The 14,633-nt window shown below is 47.1% G+C and overlaps 2 protein-coding genes across 2 annotated transcripts; both read right to left on the bottom strand.

Moving 5' to 3' along the window:
• Nucleotides 1-389: 389 nt before the first annotated feature.
• On the bottom strand, nt 390-944 carry LOC122111143 (transmembrane protein 217-like). The gene has a single exon (XM_042683878.1). The coding sequence runs from the start codon at nt 942-944 to the stop codon at nt 390-392; it is 555 nt and encodes a 184-aa protein (XP_042539812.1).
• A 2,137-nt stretch (nt 945-3,081) lies between these two features.
• Nucleotides 3,082-3,654, bottom strand: LOC122111142 (transmembrane protein 217-like). The gene has a single exon (XM_042683876.1). The coding sequence runs from the start codon at nt 3,652-3,654 to the stop codon at nt 3,082-3,084; it is 573 nt and encodes a 190-aa protein (XP_042539810.1).
• Between the last annotated feature and the right edge of the window lie 10,979 nt (nt 3,655-14,633).

The raw sequence follows: 14,633 nt of genomic DNA, 5'->3' as shown, positions 1-14,633 counted from the left end.
AGTGGTAGAGCACTAGTCTTGAGCTGAAGAGCTGAGGGACAGTGCCCAGGCCCAGAGTTCAAGCCCCATGACCAACAAAAACAAAATACAGAAAATTCCATGGAACAGCATTGCTCCAAAAGGACTCTGCAGAAGAGTTAGAAATGGCACTGAGGACGTTCAGACAGGAGGGGACTTTGCGAGATACAACTTGACACCAACAAGGTAGGTAAACAGGCAGTATGAATGTATGTCATTGCACATTGGCAAACTAATTGACCTGTGCCACTTCGTTCCAAGAGCCCTAACTTAGAAACTCCCAAAAGGCAAGCAGTACCCACAGGACCCAGGCTTCACTGTTGTTAAACAACATGCTTCTCTCTCTCTCTCTCTGTCCATCTTGGCACTGTTCAGTTTGACTTGCGATACATGAGTCTCAGCCCAACAGGTGGCCACATGTCCACAGTGCTGACAGAGGAGTGTCTATGGCGGGCTAGCTTTCCCACCGCCCTGGGCTCCACATAGAGGAAGTAGCCATGCCTGACAATGAAGGGCAGACAGAAGAAGTGCAGGCACATGCGCAAGACTTGGAAGACCATGTACAGGTGACTCAGCTGCCTGAATTGTTCCTTCACGAGCCCCTGGATGAGCAGGACGATGGAGAAGTTGATGAGCTCGTAGGCAATGATCCATAACGTATAGATCAGCGGCCCCATACACTGGCTCGTGAGGATACCGTAGAGCAGGAAGCAGCTCACGAGGATGGTGATGAGGGCCAGGCAGATGTTGATGGTCTTCTTGTGGACAATGAGCCAGGTGACAAGCTCAGAGCTCGTGCTCAGGTAGAGGCTGTATTTGTCTTCATAGCCGATGTAGGTGGACTGGTTCAGCTCCATGATGAAGAACTGGATGGTGTTGAAGATCGAGAAGACAGCTGTCATGAGGGATATCATCCTGGCATTCATTTCCTACTCGTCTTCCTGGATTATCTCCTGCAAGGAAAATACAAAGTTGATGGAGAAATGTGACTGTCAGCCCCAGACAGTTCCCTTAGAACTGTCACCAGAGGAGGGCAGAGCAATGTGTGGACAGATGGAAGGCTGGGAGTCAGGGGACCATACCGCCACTGGTGGCAGGGATTTGGGGGCGTCGGAGTTCCCCTGGAGTAATGAGCAATGGAGTTCTGGGCTCCCCTCTGGGGAATTTGTGCCACCTCTAAATGTTCACCCTTTCTTTCTAAATCCTTGGGATTTAGAACGGTTCTGCTGCTGTCCTCTGGGGGGCGCCCTAGTCCTGTTTCAAGTCACAGACTAGGCCAGCAGTGTGGAACAGGGGGAAGTTTATGTGTACAAGACTTAACTGTATTCTCTGCCCAGAAAAAAGATACCTTTAAACAGCTGCCATTCTGCTGGGTGCTGGTGGCTCATGCCTGTAATCCTGGTTATTCAGGAGGCTGAGATCTGAAGATCATGGTTTAAAGCTAGCTGAATCTCAGGAAAGGCCCTGAGATTCTTATCTCCAATTAAGCATCAGAAAACCAGCAGTGGAGCTGTGACTCAAAGAGGCTCAGGGACAGTGCATGATGAGCTGCTGGCATCCAGCTTACAATTTATTTTTTACTTTGGGTGCTGGTCCAAGGGCTTGAACTCAGGGCCAAGATGCTGTCCCCCAGCTATTTTGCTCAAGGCCAGCACTCTGCTGCTTGAGCTACAGCTCTACTTCTGGATTTTGGTGTTTAATTGGAGATAAGAGTCTCACAGATTTTCCTGCCTGGCCTGGCTTCAAATCTCAATCATCAGCTCTCAGCCTCCTGAGTAGCTAAGATTACAGGCATAAGTTACTGGTGCCCAGCTGTTTTTACAATAATTTGCAGCTATTTTCCTAGGGAGCTGATCCATGGAGTTCATCTTGTCAGAAGTTGCTCAGTTACTCTTCAATTTTCCATAACTCACTGACAATATTTTGTTGTTGTTGGTGGTGGTTGTGGGGCTTGAACTTAAGGCCTGGGTACTTGAGCCTCTCTGTGCTCAAGACTAGTGCTCTGCCACTTGAGCCACAGCACCACTTCTGGTTTTTGAGTGGTTAATTGGAGATAAAGAATCTCATCGGGACTTTCCTGCCCTGGCTGGCTTTGAACCTCCATCCTCAGATCTCAGCCTCCTGAGTAGCTAGGATTACATGTGTGAGCCAACTGTGCCTGGCTGGCTACACTTTTTTTCTTTAAGAAAAGCATTCAAGATGTACACTTTACCTGACATGTAACTATGACCCCTCTGTACATCACTTTTATAATAATTTAAAATTTTTTTAAATACTCAAGACATGTACATTTACATGCAATTTAAAACATAGATTAGGAGCGGGAAGAAGAGGGGGAAAGCCACAGGGAGAGAAATTGGCTGATTTATCTATTAACATCTTTTTTTTTTTTTAAATTCAAAAGAAAACAGACTAGGCATCAGTAATCAGCGACCCCTGGTGGCTATAATGCATTGGTACATCGTGACTTTTCTGCAATGTTAGCTTCTAGGCCACATTAAAATCAAACCAACCTTCCAAGGCATGTCAAATCCTATCGCTTTAGCAAAGCCATTTGTGATTACTGCAGTCCATGCGACTGCATTCCTTTCCACACATTAACAAAATTCCTGGGACTTGAATTCAGGGCCTCACACTTGGTTGAGAATTTTCACTTAAGATTGGTACTCTTAACTACTGGAGCTACACCTCTACCGTCTTGATTTTTGTTTTTTTGGTGTTATTTTTTTCCCCCTTTGGTAGTCAATTGGAAATAAAGCCTCATGGACTTTTCTGCTTGGGCTGGCCTCAAACGGTGATCCTCAGATCTCAGCCTCCTGACTGGCTAGGATTACAAGCGTAAGCCCTGATGCTCAGTTCATCCTCTTCATTTGGATCCACCAGGAGGTATGGACCAGAAAAAGAAGACAGACCTGGAGGAGGGCTTGTTCAAAACCAGTGCCCTTGGACTAAGTCTCAGGGTGGAGTGGGATGGCCCATGAAAGGAAGCAGAGTGGAGACCACAGCCTGGGCCTGGGTGTGTGGGGGGGGGGGGGGGAGGGGTGGGAGGGAGGCTGACATTTATTATAAGTGATGGACGAAGCTTATAATCTTCGATTTCCGTCGTGGAGATTCAGCACTCGCCACTGACATGCGTCTGTTGTAGCAGATGATGTTGCCCTGCTTTTGACTTTTGTAGATGACTCTCATGTAGTTGAAGACGAAGAACATCCAGAAGCCGTGCAAGAAGGTCCGGCATACCAGGCCGCTCCAGCGCACGAATCTGACCTCCTCTATGCTGAAGTCATTGATGAGGATCTGGATGGTCAAGTTGACCGTCTCATAGATAAAGATCCATGCGATGTAGATTACCAGGCCCCTGTAGATCTGGGCGTACACAGAGTACAGGAGGAGGAAGCTGATGATCATGGTGATGAAACACTGGAAAATAATGATTCTAAAACTCCAACAGATGATGAAGTGACTTAGCATGTTCCTCAGGCCCCTGTGGTCCTGGGGGCTAATCGCCGTGCAGTTGCCATCCTCGAGGTGCTTCTGCTCAAAGATGAGGTACAAGTGGGTGACTATGATGGAGAAGACTCCTGACAGCATGGTCCCCATCTTGGCAGTCATCCCACACCAGCGCTTCTGCTTCATGTCCACACCTATGGAGATAAAGCACAGGAGCCCGGCTCCAGGAGCTGCCCAGGCTGGCAATCCAGGCCTGCTCTCTGTTTCCCCTCCCTGATCCACCAGGGAGGGCAGGGAAGAACGGCCTAGTTGAAATTGGCTGTAGTGCGGAGGGGGATTTCTGGAGCTGGGAGCTGATAAAGGAAAGCACTTGGTTCTTAACCCTAGAAGTGCCTGGGCCCCAGGCCCCTCCCTCCCTTCTTCCCTGGACCAATCAGATATTCTCTGGGCGGGACCCAGGCAGCAGGGTTCTAAGAGCCTCAGAGGAATTTTCATAGGCAGCCAGTCCCATGTTAGAAAACACAAGGTTATATAACAAGGTGGTCTAAATTCTCTCTGATCTCTCCAGATATAGCTCCCATGACCACTTCTGTCCTCATGGTGAAATTGGCTAACCCTAGGGCAGCAGGGTTATGATGTAAACAGAGGGCACTTGACTGGCTTTCCAAGTCACTCCTCTGCTGCCTATCAAAACTTATGAATTGGGCTGGCAAGGTGGCTCATCAGTAGAGCGCTTGCCTTGCATGCATGAGGCTCTGGGTTCGATTCCTCAGCACTACATAAGCAGAAAAAGCTGGAAGTGGCGCTATGGCTCAAGTGGTAGAGCGCTTGCCTTGAGCTGAAGAACTGAGGGACAGCTCTCAGCCCAGAGTTCAAGCCCCATGACCGACAAAACAAAACAAAAAAAAACAACTTATGAATTAATGGGTGCTGGTGGCTCACACTTGTAAACCTCAGGAGGCTGAGAGTTGGAGGATCGTGTTTTGAAGCCAGTCTGGGCAGAAAAGTCTAAGAAAGTCTTCCATTAACAAGGAAAATGCCAGACTGGAGGTATGGCTCCAATAGTAAGAGTGTTATCCCAGCAAATGCTAAACTCTGAGTTCCCAATACCAGAGAAAGGGGGGTGGGGGGGGGGAGTGGGCTGGGCTGTGAAAATATTAGTAAGACTTTTTATTTATTTATTATTACTTTTATTATTTATAGCAGTACAACAGAAGTCAGGCACACTGATCAAGTATTCTTTGTGTGTGTGTGTGTGTGTGTGTGTGTGTGTGTGTGTGTGTGTGTGTGTGTGTCAGTCCTAGGGTTTGAACTCAGGGCCTGGGTACTGTCCATAAGATTTTTTGCTGAAGGCTAGTGCTCTACTACTTGAGCCACAACTCCAGTTCTGGCTTTTTGATGGTTAATTGGAGGTAAGACTCTCACAGACTTTCATGCCTAGGCTACTTTGAAATGTGAAATGTGATCATCAGATCTAAGCCTTCTGAGTAGCTAGGGTTATGAAGTGAACCTCCAGAGCCTGGCTTATTAGTCAAGTCCTCTATCATACATCTACATCCCCAGCCAGATGACTGTGGATAGTTCTTTACTCTGGATGTCTTACAAATTTCCCTTCTTTCCTTCCTTCCTTCTAGTATTTGAACTCAGGGCCTTGCACTTACTAGGCAGGTGCTCTACCACTTGGACCACACCTTCAACACTTTGCAACTTTGCAAATCAACACTTCCTGCTTTACCAACAGAATCTCCATCTTTGGCTCTTAGAGCACAGATTTCCCAAAACTCTCCTCTGGGGGAGAAAATGGGTAATCCTCTTCAACCTAGAGAAAATGCCTGGCATGCTTTGGTGGTGAGTCAGCCTGCAAAAAAACAGCCCGACAGAGAATGAGGTAATTCTGACAGTAAATCTCACAGTTGGGTACAAAGTCCACACAGTCTGCTGGCCACTCAGCGTCCCAGGGTGCCTGCATTCTGTGTGTGTGTGTGTGTGTGTGTGTGTGTGTGTGTGTGTGTGTGTGTGTGTGTGTGTGTGCGCGCGCGCGTGCTGGCCTTCAGTGTCACAGCTGTCTGCCACAGCCCCTCACACCAACACCCCAACCAGGAGTATATCCCCAAGCTCTCCCTCTCCTTGTCTCTTTCACAGGAAGTGCACATTTCCCAGACATGCTCAGCAGTCTTCCTATCATAGCCCATTGGCCAGCACTAGGTCACATGACCAACCATAGTCAGGGGGAGGCTGGGAAAGCAAGTTTCTGGCAAAGCAGAATGGGATTATCCACTTATGCCCAGACTGGCAACACAGTTGCTCTACCCCACTGAAAAAGGAGGTCCTTAACAAGGAATATGCATGAGATGACTCAAAAGCTACTTGTGCTGCACCCATGAGTTAACCTAAAGCAGGATGCCAGCTGGGCACCCAGCCCTTGGCATCCGTGTCCTTTGATCTGAGCCCTTTTCTCCTACAGGTGCTCTGCACACCTCCAGGAAAGACAGGATTTACCTGTGGTAAAAGGCAAATTGTCCTTTAGGCAGGCAATGCTTACTTTTTTTCTTTTCTCTCTCTTTTTTTTTGGTTTGTCGCGGGTCTTGAACTCTGGGCTTGGGTGTTATCCCTGAGCTCTTCAGCTTAAGGCAAGGGCTCTACCATTTGAGCCACAGCACCACTTCCAGGTTTCTGGTGGTTCATTGGAGATAAGAGACTCATGGACTTTCCTGCCCAGGCTGGCTTTGAACCGTGATCCTCAGATCTCAGCCTCCTGAGTAGGTAGGACTACAGGCGTGAGCCATTGGCGCCCAGTTTTCTTTCTCTTTTTATGCAGGTACTGGGGCTTGAACTCAGGGTCTTAAGCTTTTACTTTCACTCAATGCTGGTGTTCTACCACTTTTTTTTTTTTTTCTAATTGGAGATAAGAGTCTCACAGATTTTTCTGCCCTGGCTGTTTCAAATTGTGATCCTCAGTTCCAGTTTTCTGGTGGATAATTGGAGATAAGAGTCTCATGGACTTTCCTGCACCTGGCTGGCTTCGAACAACAATAATCAGATCTCAGCATCTTGAGTAGCACTGTTATTATTATTTTTTCTTTTGCCAGTCCCGGGTCTTGAACTCAGAGGGCGCTGTCCCTGAGCCTCTTTGTGCTCAAGGCTAGCACTCTACCACTTGAGCCACAGTGCCACTTCTGGCTTTTTCTGAGTAGTTTATTGGTGCTAAGCTTTTCATAGACTTTCCTGCCCAGCCTGGCTTCCAACCACACTCCCTCAGATCTCAGCAGTGCCCAGCACACTGTTACTTTTATCTCAACAAATACAACTGCCTCCGGTCTGCTGCCTATATAAGCATGTGAAAAATCTCTCCTATCTCCACCTCTCCTTTGACCCTAAGTTTCTCTCCAGCTTATCTTCAGCCTTTTCTGTGTTAAGTCAAACCAAGCAACAGATCCGATTGTTGGCCCATTGAAGCAGAAAAGCCATTCCTTATAGATGATGAAGGCCGCAGAATCACGTGTATCTATTAACCAGTGCGAAGCCCCATGAACAATCGCGGTGCCTTGGTGGCCCGTGACAGTGATCACATCGTTAGGTCACGAGCCTGTCGGCCTCTGCTTATTTGGGGCGGGGCCATTTGGGCTGATGCCAGCCGGACTGGCTGGTGTGTCTGTTGTCAACTGTTGGCTGGCCGGGGAGCTCTGTTGGTTTTGGCTGAGTTCATTCCTACGTCAGAGCCTCAGCTGGCTCTTGGCTAATTTCCGATGGCCTCAGCTGGGATACTGGGAGGTTTGGCCAGGGTCCACATGTCTCTCATTGTGCAGCAGGCCAGTCTAGACATGCGCTAATAGCAATCACACAAGCCCAGTTACACGACTGCTTTTCAGGCGTCTGCGTGTGAAATGGTTACTAAAATCTCATTGACCCATACAATCAATCTCACGGAATCCTAGAGTCAGCAGAGGATGAGCCGACACGATAAGGCCCAGGAGGGTAAGAATCAACCCCACCCTGTACCCAGTCTACCCCGCCAAGACTAGAAGCTTCTCTCCATAGTCATGGCTCAGTGCCCAGCTGGATCCCTGAAGACCCCACAAAGCCACTGGTGAGCATTTGACTCTTGTCGTTATGCTGCAAGTCCTTCTGGCCAGCCTCTTGCTGCCCGGGCTGCCTCAATGGCTCTCCCAGCCCGGGGCTGCGGCCATGCCTGGCACTGCCCGCCCACAGATCCAAGATTCTTTTTTTTTTGTCCATGGTGGGGCTTGAACTCTGGGCCTGGGCACTGTCCCTGAGCTCTTCAGCTCAAGGCTAGTGCTCTCCCACTTGAACCACAGTGCCACTTCCAGTTTTCTGGTGGTTTATTGGAGATAAGAGTCTCACTGATTTTCCTTGCCTAGGCTAGCTTTGACCACCATCCTTAGATCTCAGCCTCATGAGTAGCTAGGATTACAGGCGTGAGCCGCCCCCGGCTCTCAAGATTCTTATCTGCTTTGTCATCTCCGCAACATGAGCGCCTCCTGCCTCAAAATTGAGAGTGGAGCATTTTATTAGCACACCCTGATGGCACAGTTGTTGCCTTAGCTCTCAAGGAAGCCTGGAGAGGGAGAAGCTGGCTCTGGCAGATACCATACTGGGAGGCGGGCTCTGGCCTCATGGAACTTCCACAGCTTGGGAAACTGTCTGGGGATGATGACGTCTGCAATCACGGCCTTGCACTGGCTAGGCCGCATCACCTGAGCACCTCTAACCCTCTTTGCTGTGATTAGTTTTGAAATAGAGTCTCTCACTTTCGCCCAAGCTAACGTGGATCATGATCCTCTTGTTTATGTTTCCTGCCAGGTACGTACCACTGAGCTCAGCTATTAGTTCAGATGGGGTCCCACGGACTTTTTATCTGGATTGGCCCCACACCAAGCCTTCTGAATAGCTAGGGTCACAGGTGTGAGCCGTTGCACCTGGCTGACAATGATGCTCAGTGGTACATTAATGACCAAGCATGCGCGAAGCCATGGACTGAATCCCCAGTACTATGCAAACAAGAAACCAAACAAGAAAAGTGGAACAGAAGGAAAAAGAAGGCTGACTGAACACTTGGAAATGAAACCCTCAGAAATGGGAATGAAGACATGTTTTCATCATGGAAGAGTACATTGCAGTGAAGATGAAACTGGAGAGATGGTGAGAGGAAAAAAAGCCAGTTGCAAGAGCATATGTATAGCGTGATGCTATTTATAACGTTTCCAAACACGGCAAGCATGTTGTTTATGGACACGCACATATGTGGGGAGTCAGCGACGTGCGGGAAAGCTGAACCTGTCACCCAGGCTCTAGCTTTCCAGCGGGGGAGGGGGGAGGAGGGAGACAGGAGACCCACAGAAGAGGGGAAAAGTGACTTTATTTGTATCTTAGGCCTCTTTCTTTTTCTCCTCTCCCTCCCTCCCTTCTCTTCCTCCCTCCTCACCTTCCTCCCTCCCTCCTCCCTCCCTCCTCACCTTCCTTCCTTTCTCCTTCCTTCCTTCCTCCTTCCTTCCTCTCTCTCTTTTTTAAACTAATTCATTTGAGCAAACTTTTTTTGTTGTTGTTGGTCATAGGGCCTGAACTCTGGGCCTGGGCGCTGTCCCTCAGCTCTTCAGCTCAAGGCTAATGCCCTACCACTTGAGCCACAGTGCCACTTCTGGCTTTTTCTGCTTATGTAGTGCTGAAGAATCAAACCCAGGGCCTCATGTATGCAAGGCAAGCATCCTACCACTGAGCCACCTTCCCAGCCCCCGAGAAAACTTTTTTGATTAGCTTACATTAGTTACATAGGAGGGGATTTCACTATTCTATTTGCATACATGTTTATAATCTTCTAATCAATATCACTCCTATCATTCTGTCAGCCTCCTTCTTTTTTGTTTTTTTGGGTCCGGTCATGGGGCCTGAACTCTGGGCCTGGGTGCTGTCCCTCAGCTCTTCAGCTCAAGGCTAGCACTCTACCACTTGAGCCACAGGGCCACTTCCAGCTTTTTTCTTTTTGCTTATGTGGTGCTGAGGAATCGAACCCAGAGCCTCAGGCATGCAAGGCAAGCACTCTACCACTGACCCACCTTCCCAGCCCCTGTCAGCCTCCTTCTTAATCTTCTCTTACACATTATTTTTTCTTTAATATTTACTACAGGGCTGGGCAAACTATCACTCATGGGCAAAATCTGGTGTGCTATTTTTATATGGCCTCTGAACTTAATTTTTTTTCTTTTTCTTTTTTTTTTTGCCAGTCCTGGGGCTTGATCTCAGGGCCTGGGCGCTGTCCCTGAGCTTCTTTTGCTCAAAGCTAGCACTCTACCACTTAAGCCACAGTGGCACTTCCGGCTTTTTCTGCTTATACTGAGGAATGTAACCTAGGGCTTCACGCATGATAGGCAAGCACTCTACCACTAAGCCACATTCCCAGCCCAGTTTTTACTTTCTTAAATTTTTTTTCTTTGTGCTGGCCCTGTGGCTTGAACCCAGGGCCTGGGTGCTGTTCCTTAGCTTTTTTGCTCAGGCTAGCACTCTACCACTTGAGTCACAGCTCTATTTCCATTTTTTGGTGGTTAATTGGAGATAAGAGTCTCACTAACACAAAGGAGGAGGCTGCAATGCTTGATAAGAAATGTACTCACTATCTTGCCCATGTAATTGTAACCCCTCTGTACAGTATGTTCACAATAAAAAAAAAAAAAAAAAAGAGTCTCACTAACTTTTCTACCTGGGCTAGCTCTGAACTGTGATCCTCAGATTTCAACCTCTTGAGTAACTAGGATTATATGTATGAGCCACTGGTGCATAGCAGTTATTTATTAGTTTATTCATTTATTGAGATGGAAGTTTCTGTTTTGAAAGACCAGGCTACTGGGTCCAATCCCTAAGTTTCACAATTAGTAATGTATTAGTGTGCATGCATGTGTGTTTATGTGTATGGATATATATATATATTTTTTTTTATTTTTATTTTTTGGATCTAGCACCCACATGAGAGAGAAGACACTCAATTTTTGTCCTTCCCGCTCTGGCTTCTTTCTGCTAACATGATGGTCTCCAGTTCCACAGGCTCCAGCAAGCCTAATTTAGCATGAGTAGGAGTACAGCAGAGGCACTCACTCACCCATGTGCACTGCAGCACTAGTCATATAGCCAAGCTATAGATAGCCCAGGGGCTGGGAAGGTGGCTCAGTGGTAGAGCGCTTGCCTTGCATGCCTGAGGCCCTGGGTTTGATTCCTCAGCACCACATAAGCAAAAAGAAAAAAGCCGGAAGTGGCGCTGTGGCTCAAGTGGTAGAGTGCTAGCTGAGCTGAAGAGCTGAGGGACAGCGCACAGGCCCAGAGTTCAGGCCCCATGACCGACCCCCCCCCCCAAAAAAAGAAATAGCCCAGATGGATCAAGAAAATGGGTGCATATACACAGTGGAGTGCCATTCACCCAAAATCACAATGATGGTGTCATTTTAAGGGTAATGGATAGACCTGGAGAGCACCAAGTTTATAATCTTTTTTTTCTTCTTTTTTTTTGGGGGGACCGGTCGTGGGCCCTGAACTCTGGGCCTGGGTGCTGTCCCTCAGCTCTTCAGCTCAAGGCTAGCGCTCTACCGCTTGAGCCACAGCACCACTTCCGGCTTTTTTCTTTTTGCTTATGTGGTGCTGAGGAATCGAACCCAGGGCCTCAGGCATGCAAGGCAAGCGCTTTACCACTGAGCCACCTTCCCAGCCCTCTTTTTTTTCTTCTTAAATCATGGGGCTTGAACTCGGCCTAGGCATTGTCCCTTAGCTCTTCAGCTTAAAGCGAGCACTCTACCACTTGCTACAATTCCACTTCTGGTTTTCTAGAGGTAAGAGTCTTATGGACTTTCCTGCCTGGGCTGGCTTTGAACTGTGGTCCTCAGATCTCAACCCCCTAAGTAGCTAGGATTACAGGCATGAGCCACTGGCACTTGGCCAAGTTTGTAATCTTTAATGGTAAAACATAGTTTGAGTTTACACACACAGTGATTTATGTAATTGCTTTCTCAGGTTTACACCTCGTACTGTTTTTGTTTCCAGTTTTGCTATGTAGCCCAGGTTGGCCTCAAAGGTACAGTCCTCCTATCGCAGACTTTTTTTTTGGCCAGCACTGGGGCTTGAACTCAGGGCCTAGGCACTGTCCTTGAGCCCCAGTGCCACTTCTGGTTTTTTAGTGGTTAATTGGAGATAAGAGTCTTATGGGGGTTTTTCTGCCTGGGCTGGCTTTGAACTGTGGTCCTCAGATCTCAGCCTCCTGAGCAGCTAGGATTATAGGCATAAGCCACAGCACCTGGTTTAAGGGACAGTTTTTATTTATTTATTTATTTTTAGTTTTTGCCAGTCTTGGGCTTGAACTCAGGGCTTGAGCACTGTCCCTGAGCTTCTTTGCTCAAGGCTGGCACTCTACCACTTGAGCCACAGTGCCACTTCTGGCTTTTTCTGTTTATATGGTACATAGGAATGAAACCCAGGGTTTATGCATGTTAGGCAAGCACTTTATCACTAAGCCACCTTCCCAGCCAGGGACAAGTTTTAAATCCTCCTTGGCTGCTGTGGGGGACATAAGAGTGGAAGCTGAGAGGGAATAGTTGGTTTAGGTTAGGGAGATTATAATCTTGATGGTGATTAGAAAGGCTCAACACTCTTGGCTTCCCTACCAAGTATTATTTTAAAAGTTATCATTAAGCTGGGCACTGGTGGCTCATGCCTGTAATCCTAGCTACTCAGGAGGTTGAGATATGAGGATCATAATTCAAAGCCAGCCCAGGCAGGAAAGTCTGTGAGACTCTTCTCTCCAATGAACCACCAAAAATCTGGAAGTGGCGCTGTGGCTCAAGTGGTAGTAGTGCTTGCCTTGAACTGAAGAGCTGAAAGACAGCACCCAGGCTGTCTTTCACAAGCCCCACAACTGACCAAAAAAAAAAAAAGTTATCAGGCAGGTGCTGATGGCGCATGCCTATAATCGTAGCAACTCACAAGGCTGAGATCTGAGGATCATGGTTTGAAGCCAACCTGGCAGGAAAGTCTGTGAGACTCTTACCACCAATAAACTACCAAAAAGCTGGAAGTGGAGGTGTGGGTCAAGTAGTAGAGCACTAGCCTTGAGCAGAAAAGCTCAGGCTTTGAGGTCAAGCCCCAGCTGATGACAAATAAGACTTCTTTTTTTTTTTTTTTTTGTTTAATCATAGATGAAAAACTGGTTTGAATGTAGAAAATAGAGAGGGGAACTAATAGAGCTTGTCTGGGTTGAGGATTGTTAACCAAATCGCCTGGGAACTTGTGTTATTTAACATTTCATAAATGACTTTTAAAAAGGATACTTTGAGACTCTTCTAGGTACACAAATTAGACTTTCCTTTTCAGTTAGGGAAATGTCAAGTCAATAGGGAGTATCTTCTGGAACATTTCTAACTCCATGTAGTGAGCTGGAAAGTGGGAGGTGTCTCGCCACGTGCCAAATAGTGCCTCTCACACAAGGAAGGGCAATTCCAATGAGAGATTGAAGATAATGAACTCTGAATGGCCAGCTGCTTCCAAGGAAAGGGATCTAGAAATCAAGACACCAACTCTCCTAAAGTAGAAAAGTGCTGGTGGCCTTGAGCAAAAGAAGCTCAGGGACAGTGACCAGGCCCTGAGTTCAAGCCATAGAACTGGAAAAAAAAAGAAAATAGAAGCTGGACATGGAGATGTGGCTCAAGTGGTAGAGTGCCAGCCTGGTGCAAAACAGTGAACAAGAGCATGAGGTCCCAAGCTCAAGCCCCAATTATAGACACAAATACATAAAGGTAAAAAAGTTCTAGAAATGGGGGTATGGCACAAGTAGTAGAGTACCTGCCTAGCTAACACAAGGTCCTGAATTAAAAACTCAGTACTACCAAAAGACAAGATAAAAGAAGTAGGCCAGGTGCTGGTGGCTCACACCTGTAATCCTAGCTACTCAGGAGACTGAGATCTGAGGGTTGGGGTTTAAGCCAGCCCTGGCAGGAAAGTCTATGAGACTCTTATCTCCAGAAAACCAGAAGTGGTGCTGTGGCTCAAGTGGTAGAACACTTGCCTTGAGCTGAAAGAGCTCATGGTGAGTGGAAAGAGCCCAGGCTCAGAGTTCAAGCCCTATGACAGACAAAAAAATAAAAATAAAAAAGAAAGAAAGAAAAGCAAGAAAAAGAAAAGAAAAGATTGAAAGTTAGGCGCTAGTGGCTCAAGCCTATAATCCTAGCTACGTAGGAGGCTGAGATCTGAGGATTGTGGTTCAAAGCCAACCCAGGAAAGGAAAGGCCCAAGACTCTGTTCTCCAATTAACCACCAGAAAACTGGAAGTGGAGTTGTGGCTCAGAATGGTAGAATGCTAGCCTTGATGGACAGTGCCTAGGCCCTGAGTTCAAGCCCCACGACTGGGAAAAAGAAAATAAAAAGAATCATTAACTGGGTTGGGAAGGTGGCTCAGTGGTAAAGCGCTTGCCTTGCATGCTTGAGGCCCTGAGTTCGATTCCTCAGCACCCATGAGAAAAAAAAAGCCGGAAGTGGCGCTGTGGCTCAAGTGGTAGAGTGCTAGCCTTGAGCTGAAGAGCTGAGGGGCAGTGCCCAGGCTCAGAGTTCAGGCCCAAGACCGGACCTCCAAAACAAAACAAAACAAAACAAAAAGAATCATTAACTAACAGGGCTCCTTAAGTATTCTCCAACATGTAGAAAGACATGGGATAGCAGTGAATAGAGTGGGCTTCCAGGGCAATCAGCCACATGCTACAGTCTTTAGATGACACAAAATGACTCTGAACTAGCAAATATTCCTCCTTCAATCATCATGGAATACAACCACAAACACTAAAAAACAAAAAGTAGAATCACTAACAAGACAAAGGGTTTAAAATGCTAACATTAGGTTTCATTCTGAGTAAAAGCTCAATTGAAAAAAAATCAAAGGTGAATGATAAAGAAAATTAAGGACATGGGTTCCTACGGCTTTAATCTTTGTAGCTGATGTTATACAGATACTCTATGTCCTCAAGAGAAATGGCACTTGGTAATTTCAACTGGATGGATAAAATAAGAACATTTCCCTAAGAGCAACCTGTCAAGTGCTTAGCTTCCTGTAGTCAAAACTAAGAGTCGAGATTGAAATTGGGGTTACATCATTTCAATTTCACCTGCAACCCAAATCATGTAAT

Source organism: Dipodomys spectabilis, unplaced genomic scaffold (genome assembly GCF_019054845.1).
Source record: "Dipodomys spectabilis isolate Male_0828 unplaced genomic scaffold, ASM1905484v1 ptg000085l, whole genome shotgun sequence".
NCBI classification, from domain to species: Eukaryota; Metazoa; Chordata; class Mammalia; order Rodentia; family Heteromyidae; genus Dipodomys; species Dipodomys spectabilis.
The sequence above is the reverse complement of the archived record's forward strand: the minus strand, read 5'-3'. Positions and strand labels throughout refer to the sequence as shown.

Coding starts and splice junctions, on each gene's coding strand:
- LOC122111143 (XM_042683878.1), bottom strand. CDS start 944: ATGAATGCCAGGATGATATCCCTCATGACAGCTGTCTTCTCGATCTTC.
- LOC122111142 (XM_042683876.1), bottom strand. CDS start 3,654: ATGAAGCAGAAGCGCTGGTGTGGGATGACTGCCAAGATGGGGACCATG.